Source organism: Pundamilia nyererei, unplaced genomic scaffold (assembly GCF_000239375.1).
Source record: "Pundamilia nyererei isolate P.nyererei 1_Seehausen unplaced genomic scaffold, PunNye1.0 scaffold00017, whole genome shotgun sequence".
Classification (NCBI taxonomy): Eukaryota; Metazoa; Chordata; class Actinopteri; order Cichliformes; family Cichlidae; genus Pundamilia; species Pundamilia nyererei.
Window position 1 is genome coordinate 3,172,164 of NW_005187418.1, and position 14,800 is coordinate 3,186,963.

Consider the following 14,800-nt stretch of genomic DNA (forward strand, 5'->3'; position numbering starts at 1 on the left):
CAGCAAGAGTGCAACAGAGCATCTGCTGTACAGATGGCCTCAGGTGATCCAGCCCCACATGACCACAAAATCAACAGCACAACTCAACCAGCTCACCTCTGAGCCGTCTCACCACTAATTGATGCAATTAAACTGTCAGCAGTAGGTGGAAATCCAACTAAACGGATTGTTTGGTCTTGTGTGGGGGAGGGGAAGAGGAGGAGATCCTCCCCCCTACTTTGGTAAGAGCACTGAAATGGTATCATCTGTTAAGGTAGCAAATATTTGATCTAAAGAAATACTAACTAAAGCTTGTTTGATACTAGATTTCGGGGGACTAATGCAGATTTTTGGCAAATTAATTATTCTGGCATCAATATGCATTGGTTGATGTATTTTCTCTTTTGTGTGTGTCAACAAAGAAAATTTAATATTCACTGTCTTTCAGCTCCGTCTGCCAAGTCCTGGGGGAAATATGTTTCTTTAGGTGCTTAGTGCTGTTTGGTGCTCAGCAGGTAGCAGAGGCATATTAAGATATCACAGGCCCCGGGGCCACAACTTTATCAAGGCTTCCCAGCCTCTTTCCCAAACACTTCTCAAGTGTTTCCCAAGTTGCGCAAGCATCAGCAGGACTTATTTGTCATACATACAAATGCATCAACAGTCAGTCATGGCTGCAGTTTAATTATAGTTAACAAAGCATGCTTGTCTGTCCAGTCACGCCAAATAGTGATTGATGATGGATAACTATGCCAAATCTGCTGTCTGTATTGCTGTCCATGAATAATATTAGTTTATCTAATTATCAGTTACAATAAAATGTGTTTTCACCGAGTGTTTTTTGAGGTTACCTGCAATATTTTGATTTGATCACTGAATCCACTTGGACATTAAAGTCACGGCTACAGATGATGTTCAAATATCACTGTAGAAGTGGCCAGAAAATCTCAATATTGAGGTGAATTTAGAGCTGAGAGATTATGCGTGCCATGTAATCCAAAAAGTTTAACTCATTCCTATCAACTACCTTCAAAATACAAAGATAGCAATGTATGTTCTGTACAGTGCTAGGTTTATTAAGTCTTCAGTTTACGAAAAAATTACAATTTGTAAAAACAGTATAATTATACAGTGGTAGCTAAATTTGTATATATATGTGTGTCTATGAAGGGAATGCACTTAGGATCTGTTAGGAATTAAACTAAATATCATTGGTGCTAATTGAGCGCTGGACGCTGTTCATTTACAAAAAAGAAAAAGGAGCCTCTGTCCAGTACGAATACATATACACTGAATAAATATTTTGAAAAAAGATCAGTACATTGTGGAAGAAAAACAGCAATTTAGTGGTACAGAATCTGTGCAAGCCTTTCGAGGAATATAAGAACGTCATTTTAAGTAAATCTTCTTCATCAAATGGGAATGTGGCCCTCTGTGAGTCCTAAAGTGAGCAGGCAAGTGTCTTCTCAGAAATCTTCTTTAAAACAAGTGTAGAAAAGCACTTAGTGAGGACTAACTGCTTCAAGGTTTCCTTAAATCTATAAGCTGTCTAAGGACAGCTGCAGAACAAAAACAATGTCAATACTGTTTCAGTTATTATGAGCAAATCCATTTCTCCGGACCCTCAGGCCGTGTGTAATTGTTGTTTTGTTGGCACAAATTGCTTTCCCATTAAAGAGGACCATTAAGCCTGGAAGCATCTGAGCAGTGTATAAATCTCTGGTGTATAAAGTCCACAGTGTGAACCGGTAGTTCATCTCTTCCTGTTCCTGTTGTGCTTCACCATCTTCTTCCTCTTCAGGATCATCTCATAGAGTTTCTCCAAGCCCAGCTGGAGCCCCTGACCGTCCACAGCGCTGCAGCTCTGCACGTGATACAGCGTGTACATGCTCAGTTCATGAACAGAGAGCAGCTTCTCCACCTCGCTCACAGACAAGGCCGAGTCCAGGTCCTGTTTGTTGGCGAGAATTAGCACCGGGACTCCCTGATTCTCTGACGTGCGGGTGATCTTATGGAGCTCCACTTTGGCCTCCTCCATTCGCTCCACCTCGGTGGAGTCCACCACAAACACCATCCCATCTGTCCTGCGAGTGTAGGACTTCCAGAGCGGACGCAGCTTGTCCTGCCCACCCACATCCCAAATCTGGAAGTTTATTCCACGAGATGCCCCAACTGCCACTTTGATCTTCTCTGTGTTGAAGCCCTTGGTTGGGATTGTTTTGACAAACTCCTTGAGTTTGAGCCTGTAGAGCAGAGAGGTTTTTCCGGCCGAATCGAGGCCAATGACGACCACGTGTAGGCACTGGAAGCTTGGCAGGAACGGCGTGCTGGGAGCGATATCAGTCAGCTGGTTCCCCATGACTCCAGCCAGCAATTCACACCTACTTAGGTGAGGTGAAAGATTCCTGTTTTAATCCGTTCTCAGTGGATTGGCATTTGGTCCCTGTCCAAGATCAGATGGTGCTGGAGGCCTTATCAAAACACACACACACACACACACACAGGCTGGGTTAACATTTAATTAAAAGACAATGGGTGTTTAAGGAATGTTTGCAAACCAAGCTGCACTTAAAATGTTTCGCTACTACCGAGATGCTTACTTTACAATAGCAGTGTGTGTGTCTTCAAAATTTGAAATTTTAGATTTCAAACTATAAATGTGCCACATTACAGAGCTAAACATTAGTTAGCTGGTGTCTGAGGTAATGTAGTTTCTTATTTGCTAAGGGTTAATCCTCTTAAGATTGTTAAACCTGAAGGGCTTTTCCTGGGCCAGATTGATTTGAATGCAGCCGATGGATAACATGTATTCAGGGGGTCTCTCTGCTGACTGCCTATAAGGACTGCTTCAGCTGCACTAATCCGGTTGTTGTTGACATCCTGATACCCATCAAACAGCTGCTGTTTGGACTAAATAAAACCATTACATGTTTACAAGGGCAGGTTTTACCTTGTTTTTTTGTTTTTATTTTTCACTTTGACCCCCCCCCCCAAAAAAAAATAAATAAATAAATAAATAAATAATACAGTGTGCAAAGACTTTCATCCAGCTGTACTCAGCTTGCACAAGCATTGCCCTGTCATGTTTATTGACAGATGTTTTTATAACCTCGTTGTATGACTGTGTGTATATATGTGTGTCTGTGTGTGTGTATGAGGAATAATCCACCTTTTTCTCCAGTTTTCTCCCTCTCCTGCATGAAATCTCACCATCTACTTCATGTGACGACGTGTTTATCCTGATCGATATACCTCAAATAAATTTAAGAACTTCAACATCGTCTACCTATTGCGCTTGTAGGAATCCTGATATATTGGATTGATTGGATAGGATAGGAAAATAAAACATGCATGCAGTTTGCAGAGCCTGCACGAATCCCAGCATTGAAAACCGAGCCTGACCTCTCCTCTGCATATTTAAAAACCTTCCTACCTTTTTAGATGTTCGGTGAAATCATCATCCACAAGCGATAAACACGGCCATAGTTCACAACAAGCGATCTTCGTGTTCTCCTCCAGCAGCACTGAGAAGCTCCGGAGAGACTCGAGCGCACGGCACCTTAAGCCCGGGTGACGTCACGGCCACCTGGAGGGTTGCTGCTCCGCGCCCCCTGCTGGTGGAGCAGTGAATTGCGTGCATTCGGCCTGTCATGACCAGCAAACACTGATGCATAATAACGTGCATATAAAAATTAATACAGTAAAACACCCCCCAGTGTTACTCTTTCTTCAAGTGTGAGCAAGTGAAAATGCATTCATAAAACATCTACACAAGAAGAACAAGTGTAATTTCAAATACACGAGTGAGTTTGACCACGTTCCTTTAGTCTTAAGAGGTTGTGAACATAGAGTGAATAAAATTCAATTCCTGGGTGTGATAACAGATGACAAAGTTTGCTGTAAATCTCACATTAAACATAACCAAAACATTTGAAATGGTCATTTGTGTGTCTGCAAAAAGTCTTGCATATGCTTTTCAGAATTTGTGGCCATGCATTTTACATGTATTATATATTTTTAATCTGCCTCTTGTTAATGGCTCTCTTTTGAAAAAAAGAGGTCAGTGGAACAACCTGGTTAAATTAATGATTTCAAACAACTTGCTAGTTAACTAGCTCGAGAAATATCTTCACATGTATTGGTCTGATCCCCACCCCAGTAACAGCAGTACTGTTACAAAATAAAATTGAGTATTTATTGGCTTTACTGGAATTTTCACACTTGCAGTGGTTCAGGTTAGACCATTAACTTACAGAGACTCCAGAGTGCCCAAAGTGCCATAATATTAGCATGTCATACTACTGCATGAAGTGTGTGCCCATAGAGTATCACTCTGCAATGATACTTTGGGTCCACCTTGTGTAGAGTCAATGACAGAGCAGGAGAAAAGTATTGGTGACTTACTGTAGGTAGGGCGGACACTGGGTTTGGAAAGTGAAAAAAACATATATTTTTATCGTACATATTTAGACAATTTATACTTTTTAATTAGCTCTAGTTAAAAACATGACAAAAAGCATACTCACTAAAACCAAAAGGATTCGGAGAACAGCAGATGAAATAACAATGATGGGTAAATAACTAAGTACACCCTGTGATACAGTAGCTTGGACAGATGACCCCGCATTTCACTCGAGAATATGTTGGTATACAGAGAAGTTCATGGTGGACTCACTGATGGTGCTCAGGTCCAATGGCTGCAAAACAAACCCAAGACATAACCCCTCCACCACCGTGCTGACAGTGGGTATGAGATCTCTGTGCCGATGTGCTGTGTTTGGTTTTGGTTCAACTCTGCACTCTGAATTGTAACCAAACATCTCCACTTCGGTCTCGTCTGTAAAAAGCACATTGTTCCTGAAGTCTTGTGGTTTTCTTCAACTGTAACTTTGCAAACCTAAGCTGTGCTGCAGTGTTGTTTTTTAAATCAATTTCTTCTAGAAACCCTTCCAGACCGGTCATACTTAATAAGTATGTCTCTAATTTTACTATCATACTTTTAACATGTTAACTGAGCCCTGCTGAGTCTGGGATGTAGCTCTTGGCACTTTTGCAGTTTCTCTGAATGCTGCGCGGTCTGAGCTTGGGGTTAATTTCCTGGGATGTCCAGTCCTAGAAATATTGTCAGTTGTCTTCAGTGTTTTCCACTCATGAATAATCTTTCTCACTGTAGAATGATGGACTGACCTTATAATTCTCTCCAGGTTTGTAGGCAGCAACAATTGTCTTTCCTTAGTGCCATTGTGATAACACACACCTGATTGCTTCAGACCAGAAAACAGCCAAAACGTCTTCTTTTATAAAGCTGGTCACACTTGCTGATGATCAGTTAGTCAAATGCATTTGATTAGCAGCACCCAGCTGCTACTGCTTCCCTCTCAGTTCCTATCAAAGCAGTAAAGGTTTCACAGGACTGCACAGAGCCATGTGACTGTCACATGACTGTCCAAGGACTATCACACAAGACCTTAAAACGAGATTGTAACTTTGGTTTATGCTTCTAAGTTTAGAAATGAAACATTTTACCTGCATATTTTTCTGTATTAAAAAATTTAAGTTAGCTATATAAATATGCACTATAGTGTGACAATGGAAAGCTGACCTCAAGACAACCTGCTCACACCCTTTTAGTGTATAAAATATCATGAAGAAGCAATGAATGAGGGAAAAATGAAAACATATAATATGTAACATTAACCTTTACAGTTTAATAAAGTGCAAATGACAAACAATAAGGAGATCTATGGTCAACACAGTAGTAAACACGTGTTCACGTGCACACACACAAATTTAAAGACAATTTAAAATTGGTATGACTTCAAAATAATTTTTACATTTCACAAATTGTGCTCATTTCGCACAATGCTCTGCAACGTCTTTGTGCATTTTACACACATGCATGTTTGAAGCGTCAATATTTTTACATTATAACACTGTAGTGATTAATTTAAAGTCTTATTATGTGTTAAAACAACAGAGAGCAGTTATCGTGTATAAACTGCAGATTCAGTACACTGAAGTCATATTCTCACAGGATGTGGAATTGTTGAATTGGTGCCACAGTCAATATACTCAAAGGTCTCCACGGACAGCTGCTCCGTGTGCGAGAGATACGAAATATTCATTGTCATTCTGAAAAAAGAAAAAAACATCTTTGTTACATTTTCATATTTCACGTCTGTGCTAATTTTTTTTGACTTCGTTATAATTCTGGATTTATTGATGGGCGTTCCCTTCAACTCTAGGAGCATTTTAGTGTCTTTTAGCTGTTACATCCAAACTGATTCTCTCATTGGCTTTGTTTTCAGCCACATCAGCCAAAAGAGCTGCAATAAACCCGCTGTGCTCTGCGTAGCCAGCAATAAACAGCTGACAGACAAAGCTAGCAACCAGCTCGTGAGTCTTTCCAAACAAATCAAACAAATCTAAGATGAAATAAAATCCCACCTGACCATCCAAAGAATCAGCTGATTCTTTTTCTAGGGCACAAACTTTGGCATGCCTTCATTAAAATACCAAAATCCAGAGTGTCAAAATAGGACTATATAAGAAATTATTTTTGCACAGAAGGATCCAAAATGAAGATAAAAGGAAGAGTTTTCATTTTCTGCAGCTTGTTTTGAACAGCCACCCATCCCGTACAGTGACATGATCCTTTGCATTCACTTTTCAAAGGTTTCTGCAGTGAATTATCAGAAAACAGATAAATCACCCAGATTACCAATGCTTTTTGTCTGTTTCTGTACATCACAGACATTAAGTTGGTGCAGTTTTGCTGTTGAAACTGCGATATATCGCACGTTACTGATGCTCAAATGCTGAGCAAAAATGTGATTCCTGTGGATAGCTCTCGTTCTTATGAAGTGGTGAGGACTGAAAAATGCTCGAAAATACACTCATCAGCCACTTTTTTAAGTACAAATGTTCAACTGCTCTTTGACCCAATATCACAGCAGCATTTAAGCATGTGGACATGGTTAAGATGACCTGCTGAAGTTCACACTGAGCATCAGAATATAGAAGAAAGCTGCTTTAAGATGCTCCCTTATTCACAAGGCTTCTCACAGCAGGTAGCTCCATGTTTTAAGTTGGCAGATTTCTTTTTATGCCAAATCTCCCCAAAGGGATTTCTGTCTCTTCCCAGGATTAAACGGAGGATCTGTTACTCGGGTGAATTTGTAAACCACTACACTACGGAGCCACCAACATCTGAACAAATTGCTTTGAATGTAGCATATTTGTTGGAGCCAGATGTTACTAGGATTTTTTTTTTTTAAATGAACATCTGTAAGGTTTACAGAGAATGGTTGAAAAATGAGAAAATATCAAGTGTGCAGCAGTTCTATAGATGAAAATGCCTTTTTACTGCCACACGTCAGAGACAAATGGTCAGACTGGAAGAGAGCTGTAATTCAAAATCATTCGTTAAAATCTACCAAGGTGTGCATGAAGGCACCTCTGACTGTGCAACAGACCACATATTGAAGCAGATGGGATACCACAGCAGCCCAAAAGGTGTGCTACCGAGCTACCCTGCTACCCAGTGTGGCACAATCCACACTGGAGTTTAACTGAGAACGGGCAACTGAGGCTACCATTCCCACCAAAATTGGACCACAGAGGACAAACATTGCCTGGTCTGATGAGTTTCGGTTCCTGCTGTTACATTCACGTGGTAGAGTCACAATTTGGTGTAAACAACATGAAAGGATGAACGCATGGATCCATCCTGACTTATATCAACACAGTGGTGTAGAGGATAGTTTCTTGTTATACTTTGGGCCCCTTGGTAACAATCGAGCACCATTTAAATGCCTACATGAATATTGTTGCTGACCATCACCATGACTGTGACGAATGCTGTTTGGTTCCTTTTTTTAAACAACTTAAAAACAACATGTACATGTAGTCAGTACAATCTATTTGAACTTTATTCTGTCCATCTATTTATGAAACTCGGGGTAGTACGCGAGGGGGCTGGAGCCCACCCCAGAATATCATAAGGTACACATCTGGACAATTCACCATTTTCTCACACAGCTAACAGACAAGCGCACAACCATTCACACCCACCGCCAGTTTTAAATCATACATGAACCTAAACCCACGAATCTCCCCACACAGAAAGGTCCTGGTTAGCCGGTAGATTCAAACATAGGACATTCTTGCCACCACACCACTGTGCTACCTGTCTCTTAATTAGTCCAGTTAGCATCAAAGTTCTGAGCCACTGAAATCACTGAATGAGCACATTTCTCTCGAACGCATTTAAGGTAAAAAGCAGCTCCTCAATAGCAGCACTGTGACTGTCCTGTGGTTTAATTCCAAGTTCACTGAATTTCAAAGGAAAAACTGGACTTCCAGGAAGACCTTTCATGTCCTTCAGATTAAAAGATTCGACTTTGGCTTTGTGAAGAAAAATAATTTTGTGGTTGTGGTTTTTTGTGTACAGCGGAAAAGTGAAGCTTTTAACATTGTGGGTTTAAAAAACTCAAAAGTGTCTCTGCCTCTTCCGCTGACAGAGGTTGACACTTACTGAAGCTCCAGAAATAAGGTGTGAATCTTGATGCTGCTTGATTTGCAGTAAGAGCTGAAAGACATGACCACATTGTGCTGAAGTCAGACATTTAAACAACAACAATGGACTCTAATAGTTTTTATCTTGAGATGTTTTTTGATGTTATGTGCTGAGAACAAAGATTTCTTTCTTACGCTATGCCTTCATCTTTAATATCCAGGCCAACTGAAATTACATTCTGTAAATGATATCAGAGGACACAGAGATAAGATGTTAAACACATGATAAATGCTGGATATCAACAGGACCTGTTATCCAGTCTGAAGCTTACAGATTTCAGTGATCTGGGCTCGATTGCGGTCATATTAGTGATCTTGTTCTTTCCCATGACTGTTTGACCAACCACAGCCTGAATGCTGAAGTCGACAATCTGAACTGAATAGTAGTTAGTGTTGGTGATGTTGATGAGATTCTGCAAAAGGAAAAAAATCCACAAGTCAAGTGCAACCGACACACCTGTGCATTATTAAAAAGTGTCTGGGAATTTTAAGTGCCCCACCATCTAAGTGGGGCAGTGACCTACTGCACCATCTGTCATGTGAATGCAACGCAAGTGCTTCTTTGTGGATAGTGTTTTGATAGAGGCAATAAAAAATGTGGTTGTAAAAATATGGCTTAACTCGTTTACAACTATGTATGAGGGACCTCCACTTGTTAACACACACTAGTTATGTGATGCTGCTTGTTTCCAACTAATTCTACATATTTTTATATAGAATCGGTCACCAAGAATTCAGAAATATTAATCCCAACTTCAAAAGTGTCAATCCCATTTTCTAATGTCCATTTTCAGAGATAAAAAAAAGCATGCTTAGAGCCAAGCAGGGTTTAGCATAGCTCCTGTAGCCATAGTCTAATGCAACCGATGGTGCAACAGCTATAATGGGAAGCAACGTCTGCAGGACATACATGAGTCATCAGTTAGAACTTGACGTTCATGTTATTTTAAAACATGTTACAAAGGTGAGTCATTTTCAGATATTTATTGACTCTCAAAATCCAGTTGCCTAATGTTTATCACGGCAGAAGGTTCAGAGGTCACCTCCTTCCTTTGTTAACAGATTTGCAGAGATGTGGGTAAAAGAGGGCAGAGACACTGCATGACAAATCCACAGTAATAGGAGGAAGTCTGTCATCAAAGCAGACAAGCATATATATACTGTAGTTTACTAGTTACACTTAATTAAGCTGGGCAGATATTCACAAACCCCAACTTACATTTTCTATTCAGTTCATTGAGGTTTGAAGGCATTTGTTTATGCTCAGCTCTCTTAAGCTCCTCCCACAACATTTCAGTCAGGTTGAGGACTTTAACTAGGCCACTGCGACACCTAAATGTTTTTTTTTTTTCATCTATTCTGCTGTAGATCTGCTGGTGTGTTTGGGATAATTGTCTTGTTGTGGGACTGAATTTGGCCCAAGTTGTGCATCTAGCCAAAGGACATTGTTCTAGGAGTCTTAAATCTTAACTCAAGACATGTTGCCATGTTCTGGTCACAGAGAATAGGTTTTCTCCTGGGAACAACTCATATTTTTCTAATTTACTGTCATGAACTTTAATATTTAACATGCTAACTGCAGTCTATAGAGTCTGAGATTTAGCTCTTGGATTTTTTTGGCAATTCCTGTTAGCATTGCACAGTCAAATGTGATGAATTTGCTGGGAAATAAACTTCTGGAATGATTGTAGATTGTAGCACTGCTCCAGGGCTGCAAACTGCCAAAACTGCACAGTGTCCTGTGAAAACATTGTTTTTTCACATTCCCATATTTAAAATTTAACTAAACTGACTTTGTGGTATCTCAAAAACAGTGATCAAGCCAGTCATCATTTGAATTATCGGACTATCTCTGATTAGCCTCATAACTGGGATGCTAATGCACACCTAGAAACATTAAGTGCTGCCCAGATGTTTGGCTGCATACAGTGTTTTTTGGGGAAGTTTTTTGGTTACTGTAACACCAAAACTACTGATGAGCAGAGTGATTTTCAAATTACTTACTGTGACGTCCATTTTAACTTCATCTGGGATGAAGTATACTGTGACTGATTGTACAGACACTGGGGTGAGGGTGACACTCCGTGGGAAGAGGAAAAAGAGGATCAGACAGCAAATAAGGAGACACAGGCCCATGGAGATGCAGACATGCAGCTTCCTGAAACAGGGATATGCAAAATTACATTTTAAATAGAGCAACAGTGCAAACCATAAACACAAAAATATTTCTAACTCGCTTGTTCAAAACTGTAAAAGCACCCCTCACACACACACATTCATGTACTGCTATACTCCTTACGTGCGTCTGGGTTTCAGCCTTACATCATTACACGGTATGACGGCAACGAGCTGGTCTTCTTGTCCTGCCAGTACAAGATGGAAATAAAGGTTTTGTTCTTACCACAGAAATGATGTGAAAGTATCTTAGCTGACACCAGCACATAGCCATGTTTTTAAGACTCCTTCAGTCAACTTGCTATTAAATGTGAAATGAAAGTAATTTGGAGAAGAAGAAGTAAACACCGTGTCAGTTTTTCACGACTGGTTCCTCTAGTTTTTATCATGCATGGGAAGCATTCAGCAGACAATGATGTCAAAGCCTTAAAACTCCAGTTAAAACAGTGGAAAATTGACAGTAAAGACAGATAAAAGCAGATTTTTCTTCACAAAAAAAGGCCAACCTCTGGGGATTCGGCCAGTGCCACGGCATGTGGGGCAGTTGTCCCCTGTTGTGTTTTCATCCATGCTACCATATGGAGGAAAGTGCTTCATTCCTTTCACCTTCTCCATCTTTTTTGTTACATCAGGATCTCCTTTATTTTGCTGCTGTGCCACCATAGCACTCCTGAAAGAAAACATCCAGTAAAGAGCATGTTAAAAGGGCAAAAACCACAGTTTATAACTCGCAGTAAACAGAAGTGACTGTTGCTCAGTCAGCTGTTACTCACCTCCCTCACAAACCTTGAAATGACCAATAAATGATGCTTATTACTGCAATGCATGTTAGGATGTGAGCAGAATCTACAGTGTGGGAGTGATCAGAACCTCCCTGAATTACTTTTATGTTTCCTGTCTCCGTTTTAAACAATGCTTTTTATGCTTATTTGTACTAGAGTAGCTTTTGAAGTTCAAAATCATTATACCAGGCCTTCCTGAAGACCCTCAATTCACATGACAAAACCAACTTTCAACTAACCTTTCTCTGATTGGTTGCCTCTAGTAAACAGATGGTGGTCAAGACTGACACTACACAGTCATAACATATAGATAGATAGATAGATAGATAGATAGATAGATAGATAGATAGATAGATAGATAGATAGATAGATAGATAGATAGATAGATAGATAGATAGGAAGAAGTCAAGACATTTGAACTCAGATGACAGATGTTAAACTGGTTTGTTGTGTTTGGTTTGTGCTGTCCTGCGGAGGCACAAGTATGCAGGAAGTCTCCATAAAGCCACACTAAAACAACAGTGTGCTCTGTGTTTTAGAAACAGTTTGCACTCAGTCATAAGCTGAATATGAATTACAATTTTTGCCTTTAAGTTACATATTTTAAACTTATTTCTATATGAAAATGCAAATAGCTTGTTCTATTACTCAGTATCCTGTGACTCTATAAACTTTAGATATAATCAACTAGATAAGTGAAGAAAAATTTTTGAAATACAATAAAATGGTTTATTCAGTTTTCTGTGAGTGGAGATTACAAATTGTATCTGCTGTATATGAAAGACTGATCGTTACTGTGCAAGGCTTGAGTGTAAACAAGTATTTAAACACTAATTAAGAAATAAACGACTGAAAGTATTACTCCTAAACGTAATGGATGATTCTGACGTCTAAAATTATTAAATGTATTATTAATTTAACAAAATCACAATTTTATATGCAATACAAATTAAGTTAAAAACCTCATCCTCTGCAAACTCACCTCACAGCTCACAACAAGTCCAAATATCATTCAGGATGAGCACATAAACGCTGCTAGCTCCTTTATGATTCAGCTTTTTCAGAAGCTACATTAAGACCGTGGTGCAGCTGCTTCATATACACACAATGTACTGAGTGCAACACTTCCTTGTCTTTTTATGTGCCACTCATTTCCTGATCACATGTGCTATTATCCAGCCCTACTATCATACCATAAGCTGACACAATAATTTGCATATCAGCTAACGTGAACTATCTTTAACGTTGTGTCGTGCCATGGTCGTTATTTACGACCGAATTTGTTTCCCCTGCGTCAGGAGCGCGCACTGGGCAGGGAGACCGGATCCAGCTCCAAACAACTAGACGTGGAATAGTGACGTTTTACTTTTGTGAAACACATTACCGTTCAGTTTGTGGGTTACAACAGAAAATGATTTACATTTCTTGTTCTCACGTGGTTTCGGATTATCTCAAACCGAGGACGTTTTGCCCAATAAGAGGATAATCACGTGTAAACTCGATTCATATAAACTTTAATACTCAATATAACACTTCTTCAACGAGCAAACTGCTCTGTGTCGGTTTCCAGACGTCCTGTAAAAATGTCATTTGCCCTGATTGTTGCACATCTCCAAAAGTTGTCAGCTGGAAACAAAAAATACACCTTTCTGAGTACAAACAACTCCCTATTTTCTTCTAGTAAAACACATTTCTGTAGCTAGACAGACCACAGGAATTCATAATAAAAACATAGCCTAAATGTAATAAAATGAGCCCCAAATTATTCTGAAAGATCTAGATTCTAGTAGAGATTTAAATTTAAACAAGAAATAGGTAGGAAACAAGGCAGGTATCTCCCAAAATATAACAGAACAATGTAAAAGGAGTAAAAATGGCAATTAGAAAATTATTTATACTCTTCTCAATAATCAGTGGAAAGGTTTTATTGGTGTTCAAGCATTGAAACCAATTTTAAAACTGCTGACCAGCTTTTTGCAGGTTTCTTCTGGGATTTGGCTGGAAGGCGTCTTTGTCAACACCATAATCTCCAACTCCCTGCAGATTCTCTATCAGAGTAAGGCGGGACACTCCAAAATGTCACAAGATGACTTTAAACCTAAATACGGCAGGCGGGTGAATCATTTGGGGCTTAACAGTATGTTTGTGTTGTGTATTTACACCTTTAAGCACCCACACTAGACACACACAACCTGTTTATGCTATATTCTCTTCAATAAACACAGTGTTCTGGCATCAGGTTCCTTATTTCATTCCACTCTGCCAGATGCCCTGCTTTGTTAGCAAACGTTTTAAACAGTCAAATCCTGTACAAGTGGCCACAACCTTTGAACACAACTCCATATTTGACAGAGACGTTACCCTTCTCCTACCATATTTGCTGTTTCATAATTGACCCACAGATTTCAGTTCAGGTTACTATAACTGTCCCGGCTGGCACAGCTTTTGGATGCAGTTGCTAGTTTCAATAGAGAAGAGGTTTTGAGTGGGCGGCATGTGAGCGTTTGATATGAAATATTAGTCTTTGAAAATGTATTAAAACAGGAAATGAGTCAGTTAGAGTGGCAGATGTGTGCGGGCCTGTGCTGGACCTCTAGCAGTATCTTCATTATGTGAAAACCGACTCTATGAGATCCTAAAGAAATTCATTTTAAAAGTGAAACTACTGATTTACTGGGGTTTTCCCATATAACCATCTCTAAGGTTTACAGAAAATGCCCTGAATTCACAACATGTTGAACCTTGTAGTGAAGGCTGCAGAAGGCTAGAGAAGGAAACACAACGTGGAAGGCCACTCCTGTTGGCTAAGAACAGGAACATGAGGCTGGAAATTGGACAACAGAAGGTTAGAAAAATGTTGTCCATTCTGATGAGTTTGAATATTTGCTGTGGGATTTAGACGGAAAGCTCAGAAATGGGTATAAACAAACAGACCCGTCTTATTTTATATTAACCGATGGCTGCTTTCAGCTGACTCTACCTCACCACGACACAAAGCTCAGATATTCTCAAACTGGTTTCTTAAACATGACGGTGAGGTCAATGTACTCAAATGGCCTCTGCAGTTATCATATCTTCAGCAGAGCACGCTGGGATGTGGTGGAACAGTCTTGGATGATGTGAAGGCATCAAATTTGCAGCAACTTATATGATGCTGTCATGTCAACGTCGACCAAAATCTCCAAGATATGTTTGCAGCACCTTGTTGAATCTATGCCACAGTGTAAGGCAAGGCAAAGCAAGTTTATTTGTATAGCACAATTCAACAACAAGGTGATTCAAAGTGC

The 14,800-nt window shown here is 39.7% G+C and overlaps 2 protein-coding genes and 1 long non-coding RNA gene across 4 annotated transcripts in view; 1 reads left to right on the forward strand and 2 right to left on the reverse strand.

Moving 5' to 3' along the window:
* Window positions 1–14,800, forward strand: part of LOC102192177 (uncharacterized) — a 76,400-nt gene that overhangs the window by 37,155 nt on the left and 24,445 nt on the right. The gene's annotated exons all lie outside the window — the stretch shown is intronic.
* arl4d (ADP-ribosylation factor-like 4D) lies at window positions 1,031–3,549 on the reverse strand. The gene is made up of 2 exons (XM_005725839.1): window positions 3,413–3,549; window positions 1,031–2,450 (listed from the first exon to the last, which is right to left on the reverse strand). The coding sequence occupies exon 2, from the start codon at window positions 2,336–2,338 to the stop codon at window positions 1,733–1,735; it is 606 nt and encodes a 201-aa protein (XP_005725896.1). The 5' UTR covers window positions 2,339–2,450; window positions 3,413–3,549; the 3' UTR covers window positions 1,031–1,732.
* On the reverse strand, window positions 5,668–12,612 carry tmem106a (transmembrane protein 106A). Of its 2 annotated transcripts, none has more exons than XM_005725837.1 (8): window positions 12,496–12,612; window positions 11,238–11,401; window positions 10,856–10,919; window positions 10,561–10,714; window positions 8,829–8,969; window positions 8,692–8,735; window positions 8,516–8,569; window positions 5,668–6,111 (listed from the first exon to the last, which is right to left on the reverse strand). In XM_005725837.1, exons 2-8 carry the CDS (start codon window positions 11,392–11,394, stop codon window positions 6,000–6,002), a joined length of 726 nt encoding a protein of 241 aa, XP_005725894.1. In that variant the 5' UTR covers window positions 11,395–11,401; window positions 12,496–12,612; the 3' UTR covers window positions 5,668–5,999. The 2 variants fall into 2 exon arrangements, with proteins under 2 accessions (XP_005725894.1, XP_005725895.1); XM_005725838.2 differs by lacking the exon at window positions 12,496–12,612 and adding an exon at window positions 11,505–11,531.